At 38.1% G+C, this 16,886-nt stretch overlaps 1 protein-coding gene across 5 annotated transcripts in view; it reads left to right on the forward strand.

The window, feature by feature from the left end:
• Window positions 1-16,886, forward strand: part of GABRA2 (gamma-aminobutyric acid type A receptor subunit alpha2) — a 168,646-nt gene that overhangs the window by 139,262 nt on the left and 12,498 nt on the right. Inside the window, exon 10 of one of the 5 annotated variants that reach the window (XM_053578073.1) lies at window positions 15,627-15,806. The exons of the other annotated variants lie outside the window; for them this stretch is intronic. Within the exon in view, the coding sequence (XP_053434048.1) occupies window positions 15,627-15,806 (180 nt within the window). The remainder of the gene's footprint in view (window positions 1-15,626; window positions 15,807-16,886) is intronic. 5 annotated transcript variants of the gene reach the window in all.

Genomic DNA, 16,886 nt, shown 5'->3' on the forward strand with positions numbered 1-16,886 from the left:
GTCCATTGCTTAGTTTTATCTTTTGCATCAGTGTGGAGGTTAGGTTCTGTCCTTTAATTTATGAGTTCTTACTTTGCTGCTGATCCATTGTGGTGGCCATTGTGCAGAACAGGTTGAAGTATTTCCTGTAGAGCTGGTCTTGTTGTGGCGAATTTTCTCAATGTTTGTATATCCATAAATGATTTGATTTCTCCCTCAATTTTTAAGCTTAGCTTAGCAGGATACAGAATTCTGGGCTGGAAATTGTTCTGTTTAAGTAGATTAAAGGTACATGACCATTATCTTCTTGCTTAGAAAGTTTCATTAGAGAAGTCTGCGGTCACTCTGATGGATTTGCCCCTGTAGGTCAACTGGCGCTTACTCCTGGCAGCTTGCAGAATCTTTTCTTTTGTGTTGACTTTGGACAGGTTCATCACAATGTGTCTTGGAGAAGCTCGGTTAGAGCTGAGGCAACCTGGGGTCCGATAGCCCTCTGAAAGCAGTGTGTCAGATACTTTGGTGATATTTGGGAAATTTTCTTTTGTAATATTCTCTAGTATGGCTTTCATTCTTCTGTGGCATTCTTCTTCCCCTTTTGGGATTCCTATAACTCGTATGTTGGAACGCTTCATAAAGTCCCATAATTCTGACAGTGAACGTTCTGCTTTCTCTCTCTTCTTTTCTGCCTCTTTTACTATCTGAGTTATCTCAACAACTTTGTCTTCTACCTCTGAAATTCTTTCTTCTGCATGGTCTAACCCGTTGCTGATACTTTCCATTGCATCTTTAAATTCCCTGATTGTTTCATTTCCTTCAGGTCTGCTATATCCTTTTTATATTCTTCATATCGTTCATCTCTTATTTGATTCTGTTTTTGCATTTCCTTTTGGTTATTTTCCACTTTATTAGCAGTTTCCTTCATTGTTTCCATCATTTCTTTTATTGTTTTCATCATGTGTATTCTGAATTCCCTTTCTGTCATTCCTAACATTTCTTTACAGGTGGAATCCTCTGCAGTAGCTACCTCATGGTCCCTTGGCGGGGTTGTTCTGGACTGGTTGTTCATGTTTCCTGGAGTTTTCTGCTGATTCTTCCTCATGAGTAATTTATCTGTTTCCTTGCCCTAATTTTCCTTTCACTTCCTCTTGCTCTTTAAGTTCTCGTGCCTGTGGACTAAGGGTTAGATGAGTCCTTTTGGTACAGGACCAGAAGGGTGAGAAGGTTGAAGAGCAAGAAAGGGATGAAAGAAAGGAGGACCGAGTGATAAGAAAAAAAAAGAAAAATAGAGAAAGGAGAGGGGATGGGTAAAAGGAATATTGACAAAAGAATAGAGGCACAGAAATAGGGAGACAGAGCAATATAGGTGTAGAGTAGGGTACTTTGACACAACCTTAAAAAAAAAAAAGCACCTTCTGGGGGTGCCCAGTGGGGTGGTTCCCTTGAGGTCAGCAGCTCTTTGCTAACCTGATCAGACACAGTACTCCACGTCCACCAAGTGGAGAGGAAAGACAAAAATGCTATAAATCAAACCAAAACAAGCAAACAGAAAACTTTACGGGATAAAATTGGGTGAAAAACCAAATAATAGTGGTAGAAACAGTAGCAAAAATGAAGTTCTAGTTATTAAAAAAGGCAGCAATCGGAAATTATAATTAAACCAGAAAAATTGAGAAACAAAAAAGATCTGTATGGAAAAGGTTGAAATTAGAAAACAAAACAACATCAAAATAAACAAAAAAACAACCAAACCAAAAAAAAAAAAAACACAACCAAAAACAAAGCAGTATGTATATGTTGTTGAATATTGTCTGGGCAACACATGGTCTTCTGGGGTATGAGATGTTAATCACAGTTCTGATACCACTGGAGGCTGCTGATTTCTGAAACCCCAGCAGGTAGACCCCCTAAATCTCTCTTCAGCCCACTTAAAAGGCACTTTGAACTTGTAAACTTGCTGAGCAGAAGCCTTCCCAGGAAAGTGCTTGTCGCTGGAATCACTGCTGAAGTGGCTATCCACATACCCAGTGTGCCAAAACCAGTCTCACTCTGCCCCTGAGGGTTAGGGCTGCAAGGCGGCTCAGACCCCACCCTTAGGCTACTCGGTGCTGGGTTACCAGCTCCCACCCGGTTCTAGCTCTGCGACCCTCAGTGTGGAGATTGCCAGGGCAGATTTCTCACAATGGCTCCCTGTGGCCCACAGCCAAACACTATTAGCTCCGTTTGGCTCAGCGGCTCAGACTGGGGCCCTAGACAACGGCCAAAGTTCTCCGCATTCGCGCTCAGGCTCTCCCCAAGGCAGCTCAACTGAGTGCCAAGTCCAAAGACACCAAAACAGTTCACAGGCAAGGCCTTTCCGGTTTGCAGTCTCGCTGCTACTGAACTTACAGTTGCGGGCGGGTTTAGACTGATTGAAGACACGCGACCCCTTGCCGGTTTTCCAGTGTTTTTGTCCCCCTCTTGGGGTCCAGAAGTCTCTCGCTGACTCTCTGTATCCTCACAGGGGTGATGATAGGCAGATCTCACCAGCCAGAGATGCCTTGAGTCCTATCTCCCCGGACTCACAGTGCCCAGATGCAAGGAAGCTGCTACTCGGCTGCCATCTTGCTCTCCTCCCGATCATATTTTACTTTAAACACAGGACATGAATGTTATACTTCAAAACTGATTCTTTTTTCTTAATTTTGTAAGCCATTGACTTTTTAAAAAGTCTGCAGCTTTATTTCATTTTGTAAGTCACGTTTTCCCTACTAACAAAGCCAATAAAGAAATATTTTTTTAGAAATCTGATTATTTTTCTATACTTAATTCATAGACAATTTGAGCATTTCTATTACATTTTAATGTTAATTTATGTTTTCATTGCCCACATAGTAGAGTACTTTTTCTGTTGTGTCTGTATAATTACTTTCTTTTAGCTGCTTTGATTGCCCATGAACTTTTATACTAATACTTTTTGAAGATAAAATAGTACTTTGTTCTTTGTAAGTATGTCACAAAAGAAGCATCCTGTCGTATAAATTATCATACACGCATTTATTGATATATTATTGTTAATGTTAGTGAGTGCCAATAAAATTGACAGAGTAATTTGGCCTATCAAATGGCATACTGCCTCAGTCCTTGTACTTGGAAATGGACGTGCCTACAAATGAAAAACATAAATTCTTGATAAAGCTTTCTAAAAGCAATAACCTACTGTGGATGAACACTGGATTCTACCCATATCTTGAATCGCATGTAGCCAAAATAAATCTATGTTGAATTCACCATGTTTCAACCTAATTTTCATGACAACAGTTGAGATTATTATGTTATCTTAGTTCTTGTGGTTTTAGTTAAAGAGAACCTTTCACCCGGCATGTGGCTTGCCCTTCGCATTTCAATGCCTGGCACTTACTGGGCATTTTCAGGACTATTGGTTGAATGGAAGAATAGATGAGTTTCTAGTCTTACATCTGACAATGTAGTGCCAATAGAGGACTTCTTTGCCTTCATGGAAATGTTTTTTGAACTTTATCAGTGGATACTCCACTCAATTTCATAATTCAAACAAATTTTTAAAGTGTTTCATGAAGCTACCTTTAAAATAAAAACTAAGATGTTCTTAGAACTAAAGGGAGTTAAGTATGGTGTCTAAAAGTAGCCTATCTACCTATTTCAGCATGGTCTACTTCTGCTTAAATACTTCTTTTTCAGTAGAAAATAATAATGTTCTTGAAATACAAATGCTTTGTCCACAGGTCATTTTAATACCTTCTCCTACTAACCACCCTGGAGGAAATGCTTTGCTTTTGACATTAGTAAACAAAAGGTAGTTAAATTATCTGTCAATCCAAAGAACATGTGAAAAGTTTGAAAACTAGCATGTATTAATGTGCCTCATAGGAATAATTGCTCAGCGATACCCAGCAATGTTGTATGTTTGAAAAAAAAAGAAATAAGCTTTTAATATATTTTTCAGGTGGGTTTCACAACCTACAGTTAACATATAGATAGTGCTTACTGGCATTTAAAGTTAGTTTTTGCAAATAAATAAATACATCGTCTCATTTATATTCAAGCTACTTTTGAGCTCTGTGTTACAAGACAAAGCCTTCTTTGCTCTGTGATCACAGGCAGGATCACAGCTGTGGCTTAGTTGTGAAATTGGGCAACAAAGCATAACTCTATAAGTGCAGTGCTGGATTGAATGTTCTAGCTTCACATTTTTATGTCCTTCCTTATACAAAAAGTATCACTTTCTACAACACGAGGCTCTTTTGGAACCTTCCTCCATACTGAGTGTTCCTCTTCTTGGGACTCAAATTTTTCCAGCTCAGCTTTTGACCTCTTTACTCCTTCTTGCTTTCTCAAACTTGTCTTATTAGTTATTATTTTCTTCTTTTATTTTTCCAACACCATTTTTTTTTAAATTTCCCACCACTTTGTTCCTTTTTGCTTATGAAGATGGTTAATTTTAGCACAAGGCAAAATTAAACTCTTCCTGGATCATATATAACTGCCTTTGCCCATTCTCAAGTTTTACCCTCTTTTCTGTGTTCAAGCTTCTTAAAGCATTGCTTACAATGTTATCACTTTCCATTCAGTTCTTCACCTACTATAATCTGGCTTCCTTTCCACTTACTGTCTTGTAACTGAAGGGCAGCAATAACCTCCACATTTTAAGATACGAGAATAATTTTCCATTTTTAATCAATGCATCTCCATCCTACCTTCATACTATTCATCTCCAGAACTCTATTTCAGCCTCAAGTCTGAAATTTTTTCTGCTCTTTTCCTCCTAAAAACAAGCCTCAGAATATTAGCTTTCTTTCCACACATCCTGGCAGCTGCCACTATTCATTCTATGCTTTGAGATTCTCTGCTAGAGTTCAGGGTGGACCCAGCCTCTCTGGCATCTGTTCTTGTTTATCCCCCAAACAGTCAATTTGGCTTTCATTTATGCTGTTTTTGTTTTTACTATTCATTCACTGTGTGATTCTCACTGTAAGGGTTTTACTGACAATGTTTGCAGAAATACATGTAGCACTGAGCATGCTGCCTCCCCACATATCCCTCACAGCCAGATAATCCCTATTCATCCTCAGAGCAAATCGAAATTCTCCAGGAAACTTCTGAATCTTGCCCCCTCTGCAGAAATGAATGGTTTCCCATCGTAAGTGAACACAATGCATGTACCCTGCTCTTTTGCTTTAGAGCCCTTACTGTAGTTTGTAATCGCATATTTTTGTCTCAACTCCTTCACCGATAGTGGTAACAATGACCACACTTATTTTAACAAGTCACCTGCGCTTTGCACAGTGTAAGAAGGTGATGTTAGGTGACCAATAAATGTGATATGAATTAATGAGGTATTACCTAACCAGAATCTACAGCCCAGGCCACTATTGTACTTTCCAGGTTGTTGTAACTATACCTCATATCTTTAAGTTTCAGCATCATATATCCAACCTCTTACCTATACATTTCTATCTGAATATGACATCTCAGTGTCTACATATCATTTATTTTTTAAAAAGAATGAAAGAAACAGCTGAAAAAATGCAGGCTCTATATTGAGTTTATATAGCTCTGCTACTCATGCCTGGGAATTGATAACTCAGTTAATGACACTACCTCACCTTACATGGCAACAACTTGGAAGTATCTGTCAAGACCTAATTAGTCCTAAGATCGTGTCCACATTTCTTCTTCCATGACTTAGAGTAGGTCTTCACCTTCTGTCGTTATTTTTAGTTTGTTAACTTCTCTCTATCCATAATTGTGTCTTCCTCTAATGTTACTACAAGGGTTATCTTTCTAAAACATGGATTGGATCATTAACTCTTCAGTCTTTGATGAACTATTAAAGGCAATTCTTCAAAAATCTAGCCTGATATGGTCCAAGTATATGGTTTTCTCATGTGCTTGTTTACATGATGAAGAATAAGGAAGGTTTTTTTGTTGTTGTTATTTATTATGCCTTTACTTTTTGTGTCTGGGTATATCCCTATGTTAGAAATGAGGATTGCTCAAGTCAAGTTTGGTCAAGATTGCACATCTAATAAGTGGTGAACCCAAGACTGAAGATAGACCCGAAGTTCATGGTCAAATTCTTCCTCTAACCATTACAAGCCACAATAATTTCCCAAACACCATGTCTTTTCATGACTCATTGACATTAGCCCTGCAGGCCCCTCTTGCAATAATATCTCATCTTCTTGCCTTAACTGATAAACTCTTACTTATTCCTCAAGCTGTCCAATTTTACTTAGTCTCAAAACTTTCTAGATTAATGTAATTGCTGCCCTGATGTTGTGTTTCCGTATCACTTGGCACAGATGTCTTTTATATCATCTCATTATATTATAGGAGGATTTTTTGATAAATAAATCTTTTTCTAACACTAGGTTAACAAGATATGAAGGGTAATCATTTTCCTTATTCATCATTCTACCTGCTGTTACCGAGCACAGCATCTGGCACATAGTTTATTAAGCTAAGTAAAAATATATATATATTTTTTCTTTAATTCCTTAGATCGCTTTTATTTTTACTTCTGAATCAGTGAATTTAAACTGGCCATAGAAGGCATAAAACACACTACATAATAAATTACTTAAAACACAGGAATAATCATAATATCCAAAATGTTATAGAATATGCCATTGTTTTATGAGTCATACTACTTAATTCATGGAAAACATCACATTTCCAGTATATTTATTTATTCATGTACATTTTTAACATCCTGCCTTGTTCCAAAAGAATTTCAGGCAGTTTATAAAAAAAATGCATGCACTTAAATTATGATTAAATAAAATATAAATAAAAGTGGAAAATAAGGATGAAGGAAAATAAAACCAAGTATGTCCACTTTTGGGCCAGCACATTAGCTCCAGTCCATAGCTGTAATACTTGAGTTACAAATTCCAAGCTGCTTCTTTTTTTTTTTTTAATTAAATCGTAGCTGTTATATTAATGCAATCATGGGGAACCATACACTTGTTTTATATACAATTTGAAATATTTTCATCAAACTGGTTAACATAGCCTTCCTGGCATTTTCTTAGTTACTGTGTTAAGACATTTATATTCTACATTTAGTAACTTTCACATGTACCCTGGTAAGATGCACCATCGGTGTGGTCCCACCAATCACCCTCCCTCTGCCCATCCTCCCCTCCCTTTCCCCTTTGCCCATATTCTTAAGTTATAATTGGGTTATAACTTTTATATGAAAGCTAAAAATTAGTTTCATAGTAGGACTGAATACATTGGATACTTTTCTTCCTTCTTGATATACTTTGCTAAGAAGAATATGTTCCACCTCCATCCATGTAAACATGAAAGAGGTGAAGTCTCCATCTTTATTTAAGGCTGCAGAATATCCCATGGTGTACATACATCACAATTTATTAATCCATTTGTGGGTCAATGGGCACTTGGGCTTCTTCCATGATTTAGCAATTATGAATTGGGTTGCAATAAACATTCTGGTACAAATATCTTTGTTATAATGTGATTTTTGGTCTTCTGGGTATATACCTAGTAGAGGAATTGTAGGATCAAATGGCAAGTCTATTTTTAGATCTTTAAGTGTTCTCCAAACATCTTTCCAAAAGGAAGTATTAGTTTGCATTCCCACCAGCAGTGCAGAAGTGTTCCCTTTTCTCCACACCCACACCAACATCTCTGGTTTGGGGATTTTGTGATATGAGCTAATCTTACTGGAATTAGATGATATCTCAAAGCAGTTTTGATTTTCATTTCTCTGATTATTAAGGATGATGAGCATTTTTTCATGTCTGTAGGCCATGCGCCCGTCTTCTTCAGAGAAGTTTCTCTTCAAGTCCCTTGCCCAGCCTGAGATGGGATCACTTGTTCTTTTCTTGCTAATACACTTGAGTTCTCTGTGGATTCTGGTTATTAAACCTTTATCAGAGACATAACCCACAAATATCTTTTCCCATGCTGAGGGCTGTCTGGTTACTTTATTACTGTGTTCTTGGCTGTGCAGAAATTTTTTAGTTTGATCAGGTCCCAGTAGTGTATTTTTGAAGCTGCTTCAATTGCCCGGGGGATCCGCCACATAAAATATTTGCCCAGGCCGATTTCTTCAAGGGTTTTCCCTGCACTTTCTTCTAGTATTTTTATAGTTTTGTGTCTTAAGTTTAAATCTTTAATCCAGTGAGAGCCTGTCTTAGTTAATGGTGAAAGGTGTGGGTCCAGTTTCAGTCTTCTACAGGTTGCCAGCCAGTTCACCCAGCACCATTTGTTAAATAGGGAATCTTTTCCCCACTGAATGTTTTTAATTGGCTTATCAAAGATCAAATAACGGTAAGTAGCTGGATTCATCTCTTGGTTCTCTATTCTGTTCCATACATCTACCTCTCTGTTTTTGGGCCAGTACCATGCTGTTTTGATCACTATTGATTTATAGTACAGTCTGAGTTACAGTAGCATGATTCCTCCTGCTTTGATTTTATTTCTGAGTAATGTCTTGGCTATTCGAGGTTTTTTTCTAATTCCATATAAAATGAAGTATTATTTTTTTGAGATGTTTAAAGTATGACAGTGGAGCTTTAATAGGGATTGCATTAAAATTGTATATTGCTTTGGGTAGTATGGACATTTTAACAATGTTGATTCTTCCAAGCCATGAGCATGGTATGTTTTTCCATTCCTTATCATCTTCAGCTATTTCTTTTCTTAGAGTTTCATAGTTTTCTTTATAGAGATCTTTCATGTCCTTTGTTAGATAAACTCCCAAATATTTCGTCTTCTTTGTCACTACTGTGAATGGAATAGAGTCCTTAACTGTTTTTTCAGCTTGACTATTGTTGGTATATATAAAGGCTACTGATTTATGAATGTTGATTTTGTAACCTGAGATGCTGCTGTATTCCTTGATCACTTCTAAGAGTTTTGTAGTAGAATCCCTGGTGTTTTCCAGATATACAATCATATCATCTTTGAAGAGTGAAAGTTTGATCTCTTCTAATTCTGTATGGATACACTTGATCCTCTTTTCTTCCCTAATTGCAATGGCTAAAACTTCCATTACAATGTTAAAGAGCAATGGAGACAATTGGCAACCTTGTCTGGGTTCCTGATCTGAGTGGAAATGATTTCAATTTAACTCCATTCAATACGGTATTGGCTGTGGGTTTGCTGTAGATGGCCTCTATCAGTTTAAGAAATGTCCCTTCTATACCAATTTTCTTAAGTGTTCTGATCATGAAGGGATGCTGGATATTATCAAAAGCTTTTTTTGCATCAATTGAGAGAATCATATGGTCTTTGTTTTTTTAATTTGTTTATGTGCTGAATTATATTTATAGATTTACGTATATTGAACCAGCCTTCAGATCCTGGGATAAAACCCACTTGGTCATGGTGTATAATTTGTTTGATGTGTTGCTGGATTCTGTTTTAGGATTTTGTTGAATATTTTTGCATCAATATTCATTAGTGATATTGGTCTATAATTTTCTTTTCTTGTTGGTTCTTTTTCTGGTTTGGGGATCAAGGTGATGTTTGCTTCATAGAATGTATTGGGTAATATTCCTTATTTTTCTGTATTTTGGAAAAGGTTCAGTAATATAGGTACTAGTTCCTCTTTAAAGGTTTGGTAGAATTCTGATGTGAAGCTATCTGGTCCAAGGTTTTTCTTTTTAGGGAGATTTTAAATAATTGATGCTATTGTAGAACTTGATATAGGCCTATTCAGTGTTTCCACTTGATTCTGGCCAAGTCTTGGAAGGTGGCATGCTTCCGAGTATTGGTCAATTTCCTTCAGATTTTCCTATTTCTGAGAATAAATTTTCTTGTAGTATTCATTAAGGATTTTTTTAATTTCTGAGGAGTCCATTGTCATTTCGTCTTTGCCATTTCTGATTGATGAAATTTGAGATTTTACTCTTTTTTTTTTCCTAGTTAGGTTAGCCAAATGTTTATCTATTTTATTGACCTTTCAAAAAACCAACTTTTTTATTTATTGATTTGTTCTATAATCCTATTGTTTTCAATTTCATTTAATTTTGCTCTAATTTTGGTTATTTCTTTTCTTCTACTGGGTTTGTGATTGGAATGTTCTTCCTTTTCCAGCTGCTTTATATGTCCCATTAACTTGTTAAGTTCCTTTCTTTCCATTCTCTTGAAGAAAGCTTGTCGTGCTATAAATTTCCCTCTTAGGACTGCCTTTGTGGTATTCCAGAGGTTCTGATAATTTGTGTCTTCATTATCATTTTGTTCCAAAAATTTGGTAATTTCCTTCTTAATCTCATCTGTGACCCAGCTATTATTCAGCATAAGGTTATTCTATGTTTTTGTATGAGTATGCAGATTCCTCTTGTTACTGAGTTCAACTTTTATTAGATGGTGGTCCAAGAAGATGCAATGAATAATATCTATTCCTTTAAATTTACTGAGGTTAGACTTGTGACCTAAGATGTGATCTATTTTGGAGTATGTTTTGTGGACTGATAAGAAGAATATGTATTCAGTTTTGTTGGGATGAAATGTTCTGTAAATGTCTATTAAATACAAATGTTGAATGATTAAATTTAAATCTAAAATTTCTTTGCTCGGCTTCTTATTGGGTGATCTATCCAACACTGCCAGAGGAGTGTTGAAATCTCTAACTATTACAGAGCTGGAGGAAATCAAGTTGCTCATGTCTGTTAGCGTTTCTCTTTTAAATTGAGGTGCATTCTGGTTGGGTGCAGAAATATTATAATTGAAATCTCATGATATTGAGTATTACTCTAAACAAATATGAAGTGACCATTGTTATCCTTCCTTACTTTTGTTGGTTTAAAGCCTATTGTATCTGCAAATAGAATTGCAACACCTGCTTTTTTCTGATTTCCATTTGCCTGAAATATAGATGATCATCCCTTCACCCTGAGTCTATATTTATCTTTTTTTTTAATTTTTTTATTTGTTCATGTTTTTAATGATAATAAGAGTTAAGTTTTTTTTAAAAAAATTCAAATTATTGGGCGGCGCCTGTGGCTCAGTCGGTAAGGCGCCGGCCCCATATACCGAGGGTGGCGGGTTCAAACCCGGCCCCGGCCAAACTGCAACCAAAAAATAGCCGGGCGTTGTGGCGGGCGCCTGTAGTCCCAGCTACTCGGGAGGCTGAGGCAAGAGAATCGCCTAAGCCCGGGAGTTGGAGGTTGCTGTGAGCTGTGTGATGCCACGGCACTCTACCGAGGGCCATAAAGTGAGACTCTGTCTCTACAAAAAAAAAAAAAAAAAAAAAAAAAAAAAATTCAAATTATTAAGGGAATACAAATATTTTTGTATATTTGTGCATGGATACCTTTTATAATGCTTAAGTCAAGGCTTTTAGAATATCCATCACCAGGATGATATTCACTGGACTTGAAAGATAAGTTTTTACTCCTTACTGCTTAATATCCCCCCTCTTCTTGATTTCCAATAATCTTTACATTTCTTTGTCCCTATGCATACCCATGATTTAGCTTTCAATTATTAGAGAGTACATGTGTTCATGTGGTGTTTGTTTTTCCATTCCTGAGATAATTCATAAAGGATAGTGATCTCTAGGTTCATCCAAATTGCTGCAAAAGACATTATTTCATTCATTATTATAGCTGAGTAGCCATAATGGTATATATATATATACACACATATACATATACATACACACACACACACACACACACATACACAAACATACCATGTTTTGTTAATTCACTCATAATTTGGTGGCCCTTAAGTTGATTCCACATCTTTGCAATTGTGAATTGTGCTACAATAAACATTCGTGTGCAAGCATCTTTTTAAAATAAAAATGTTTTCTTTTCATTGAGTAGATATTCAGCAGTAGGATTGCTGGGTTGAATAATATGTCTACATTTATTTCTTTGAGTAATCTTCATACTATTTCTCCATTCTCAAGATAATTTAGGTTCAGCTAATTAATGCACGTAGGCAAGTATTGAAATATGGATATGAGTTTAGAAGTTTTACTTCCTTTGTATCTATTATTTTTTCTGGTGTGTACAGTGCTTGCAGAGATGTATGTTTTTTTTTCTGAGCTGTGTTAGCAGGATTTTTATTCTTTAGCCAATAGTTTCATGAATGTCAAGAAATTCTGCTCAGGGCATCTACTTTTGTATTTGTGGTGATATAGAAATATCATGTCCCTGGAGCAAATACTTTTAGGCAATCTCCCAATCCCTGGAGTTTAGCTAAAGTTGTGTGTGATTGGAAACAACAGTTCTGGTGGTATGTTCTTGATTACTCACCTTATAGTTGTGACAGAGGGAGAAGCTCATTCTGTAACTTGGAAATTACAAAAATTTTGTTCAGTTCAGGTTCAAGTGAATCTACTATATCTTGATTGTTCTGCTTTTTCAGGGCAGTACGATAATGTGTACGTACCACCTGAAAATAGGCTCTTAGAAAAGTGACTCAAAAACCTATCAGATCATGGCAAATAAAAATTTTAGAAGTCTTATATTTATCTTTTAAGGTAAGATGAGATTCTTGTATGCAGCAGATATCTGGCCTGAGTTTTTGTATCCAGTCAGCCAACCTGTGCCTCTTTAGAAGACAGTTTAAGCCGTTCACATTAATGGAGAATATTGATAAACCTGGTAGAATTTTGGGTATCGAGTTTTTCAAAAGTCCAGTGGCCATTTTTAATCCTTTCGCCTGGTTTAGTTATGGCAAATTTCTTCAACATGTGAATGTCATTAAAGTATTTAATTTCTCCATCATAAATGAAACTCAGGTTAGCTGGATACAGGATCCTGGGTTGAAAGTTATTTTGCTTTAGGAGATTAAAAGTCAATGACCACCCTCTTCTGGCTTGAAAGGTTTCAACAGAGAGATCTGCAGTCATTCTAATATTCTTCCCCTTGTAGGTTATGGTTTTCTTATGTCTGGCTGTTTTTAGAATTTTCTCCTTCATATTAACTTTAGTGAAGTTAATTATGATGTGCCTGGGGGATGTGTTATTGGGGTTGAGTCGTGCTGGGATTCTGAAACTGTCTGCTACCTGAATTTCAGAATCTCTTGGCATGTCTGGAAAGTTCTCGTTCATAATTTCATGAAGAAGAGCCTCTGTGCCTTGAGTAGCCACTTTGTCACTTTCAGGGATTCCTATGAGTCTTCTTTGAATTATCCTAGAGCTCTCTGAGAGAATGATCCATTTTTGCTCTCCATTTCTCTTCCTCTTTGAGAGTTTGAGAGCACTCAAAAGCTTTGTCTTCACTGTCAGAAATCCTTTCTTCTGCTTTCTCCATTCTGTTACTGAGTGATTCTACTCAATTTTTCATATCTTTGAGGGCTGCAAATTCTTGTCTGAATGTGTCAAAATCTTTGGTGATTTTGTCTTTGAATTTGTTTTTTTTTTTTTTTTTTAATTTGGCCGGGGCTGGGTTTGAACCCGCCACCTCCGGCATATGGGACCGGCGCCCTACCCGCTGAGCCACAGGCGCCGCCCTTGTCTTTGAATTTGTTAAATTCTTGAGACATCTTTTGAAATGCTCCTGGAATTTCTAATTCTAACTTTTCCTCTATTTTATTAATTTTGTTTGCAATCCAAATTCTGAATTTGATTTCTGACTTCTCAGCCATCTGTTTATGAATGGGATCTTCAGCTGTGTCCACCATATCTTACCTTGGGGGGTTGATCTATTCTGGTTATTCATGTTACCAGAGTTTTTCTGCTGATTCTGCCCCATGATTATTTTACACCATCTGACTAGGTGAGCAGATAAAGAGAAGTTGGGTTGGGGGCTCCAGGAGTAGTGATTAACCAGACCTTTGCCCAAAAGCTGGGACTGGTGTCTGTACCATTTCCCCTAGAGCTTTACCAAGGACCTGTACAGTACTACGGCCTGAGAAACTGGGAACCTTCTTGGTGTGGTGGGACTAAGTGGCTCTGACTTGTTTTCAGCTGGTCTCTGTCCTACCCTAGTGAATCAGTTACGCTGGGTTGAAGTCTCAACTGTGGACAATACCAGTGATTAAGTCACCCTGCCCCCCCAAAGGCAACAATTGGAAATGGAAAATCAAACCTTCCCACACCCACCCAGGGTACCACTTAGATAGTTCTCAGGTGATTGGCCCAGTTCAAGAGGTCCAAATCAATTGTCTCAGTCAGCACCTGTCTTGGGTGGGAGAGTTCAAAAGGTCTACGGCAACTAGATAGTGTGGGTCTTCTGGTAGCCAAGTTTGACTTGCTTTGGTGCTCCGTTAGGTCAGAAGGACCCAACCAGCAAATAAATTAGTCTAGGAAGGTTGATGCCTCCTTCTCCACCTTGCATCTCTGTCACACCCAGTTACTGGTAACCCTTCAGGGCTGTGACCCACTTCCTTCCATTGAGCAGATGCTCCATGGGTTTGTGCCTGCCTGAGTCACCGGGAGATCTATGTCTCCTTAGCCAGGCTGCTGCCCTCTGCCACTATCTGGCAGGGGGAGGTGAGGCCTGACAACCTCAGGTGCTTAATGGAGGCTGGGGCGATTCACACAGTTCCAGCCCCGCTCCTGATTGATGTTGCTGATAGAACAGAACAACTTTGCAGAATCTGTTTCTGTCCCAGCTATATTCCCCTGTGGATCAGATGCTGTTGGAATTTGCAGAAACTGCGATTCCACCCTGGTCTGTGCTGCTGCCTGGTCTCATCTGCTGTTTGAGTTGGGGCAGGCTGGTTATGCTCAGACTCAGCTGTCAGTTCCAGCCTCTGCCTGGCCGCCTTTGTCTCAAGCTATGATCCCCTGACACTGGGTGTGTCTTAGGCTCATTAAAGGGGTCCTCTGGGTCAGCCCTGCCCTGAGAATCTGCTGGCTCTGCGTCTGTATATTCTAGTCCCTGTGCTCCCCCCAGGCCAGTAGCATCTCAGGCATATACTTTACTCACAGGGCCTGCATTTCTGTCCCAGATCTGTTCCGCCAGTGGCTGCCACCAGAGAAGATGCCTGGCCTCCTCTGGTTGCCCAGATAGACAGGGGGTATGACTCCGGAATATCCCCAGGAGTGTGAGCCCTATTGTTCCCCCCTTGGCTGCTGCTCTGTGCCTCAGGGCACCACCGCTCCTGTAAGGTTCCCTCTCAGCTGAATGTCTTCTCCCTACTCCTGTGCTGCAGAATCAGCACTGACCAGCAGCAGTCCATGCCCTGTCCACACCACTTGAGAACATACCCAAGAATCTCGCCTCCATGGGGGACAGACTTTCAGACCTTTTATTTGTATCCTTCAGATCGCAGCTAGCCTCAGCAGGGTTGATGTGCGTGCTTCAACCTTCTTTCTTGGCTCAGCTCCAAACCATCGGCTTACTTGCTAAACTTCTGTCCCTTATCTCTCCTGGATGGGAGCCTCTGTGGAAAGCTGGCTTCAGTCAGCCATCTTGCCTCCACCCCAAATTCCAAGCTGCTTGATGACCCAAGTAACATGTTGGGGGAGGGTAGAATTACTTTTCATTAGCCAATTAATTGGACATATGCACTATCTCAGAGAGAACCTTTTCTGAGTCCTTACACTGAAATCTCTTACATTGAAATCTCTTTGACCAAAAACAAAATATCTCATGGGTTTTATATCAGAGAAACGTGGGTTCTCTAGCAAGTAAGGTCAAATTTTACCCAATAAATGCCGTAATGAATTTCATATTGATTTTTTTTTGTAGTCCCCTCCAATAAAAGCTGAAGGCATTACATTAACACACAACTCAGTGAAAGCAGTTCTTCAAGGAACTAAGCTAATATGGGCCAAGTGTGTAGCTTTCTCATGGCCCAATTTAATCCAAGACAAGACTTTAGTGTGTTTAGAGAAGTGGATGGACTGTGTAACCTTCAAACGATCTTCTGTAAGTACCATTTTTCTCAGGATGGTTAGCAGACAGTTGACAATAGTATTATCTGACTAGGGAGCATGTTGTTATTTTACAGGTAATGGACTTTGTAGTAGCCACGGTAACTATAAAAAGGCAACTTGGTATGCCAGAAAAAAACATAGATTTTCACTTTGCAGACTGGAGTTTTTCTCTGAAGCCTGGTATAGTTAGTGTTTAATATGAGAGCCCATTTCTTTTTGGTAAGGAGCAGTCCCTGAGATTCTTCCCACCTCTGAGACCACGTGATGGTCATTTTCATTCATAAGCGAGGTCACTGGACCAGGAGAGGTCTGTATGTGTACGTTAGCTAGAACATTTGTTCTAGTTGCTAGCACATTATTTTCTCTTCCACTCAAAGGAAGCAAAAATTGTTTTGACACTGTGATATAAGACATTTTCATTTCTATAATCAGGAGATTTCCAGGCTTAACATTTTAAATGTATACACAGAGACTCCAAAAAAATAATAAACTTAAAATATTCTGAAGCCTAGAAAACATCATTTAGAAGCATGGGAAAACATCACATTTCCAGTATATTTTATATTTCCAGTATATAGAAAATCAATTAATGTGGGTTATATTCCCTTTTCATTTGACTTTTAGTAACAAATGAACTGTCAACAAACTGTGTAACAAAATAGTTTACTATTCTTTCCTCCAGATATTGTATAAAATATGTCATTTATTTATTTTGTTTATGTCAGGTCCTCATCCCTTTTCATGAGTTTCAAACACAAGTAAAATAATTTCCATGGGCATTTTTTTTATTTGAGCCTATTTTATTTGTTCCTAATAGTCCACTCCTATAAAGGTGGAATTGAGGACTTTCAGGACAATTACAGAATAGAATTGTAGAATAAGCTATTAAATTCTATCAGTCTGATAACGTTTTCATTTATAGCCTATAAAACAAATTCTCTTATACATTATATCTGAATATACATTTTTTGTCATAGTGATCGTTCTGGCACATGGCATTCATTTTCCCTTAAGCAAATGTTTTTGAGCCTGCTTCTGAGACAGGGACAGTGCTTGTTTGGAGGTACATGGT

This window comes from Nycticebus coucang, chromosome 23, assembly GCF_027406575.1.
Source record: "Nycticebus coucang isolate mNycCou1 chromosome 23, mNycCou1.pri, whole genome shotgun sequence".
NCBI classification, from domain to species: Eukaryota; Metazoa; Chordata; class Mammalia; order Primates; family Lorisidae; genus Nycticebus; species Nycticebus coucang.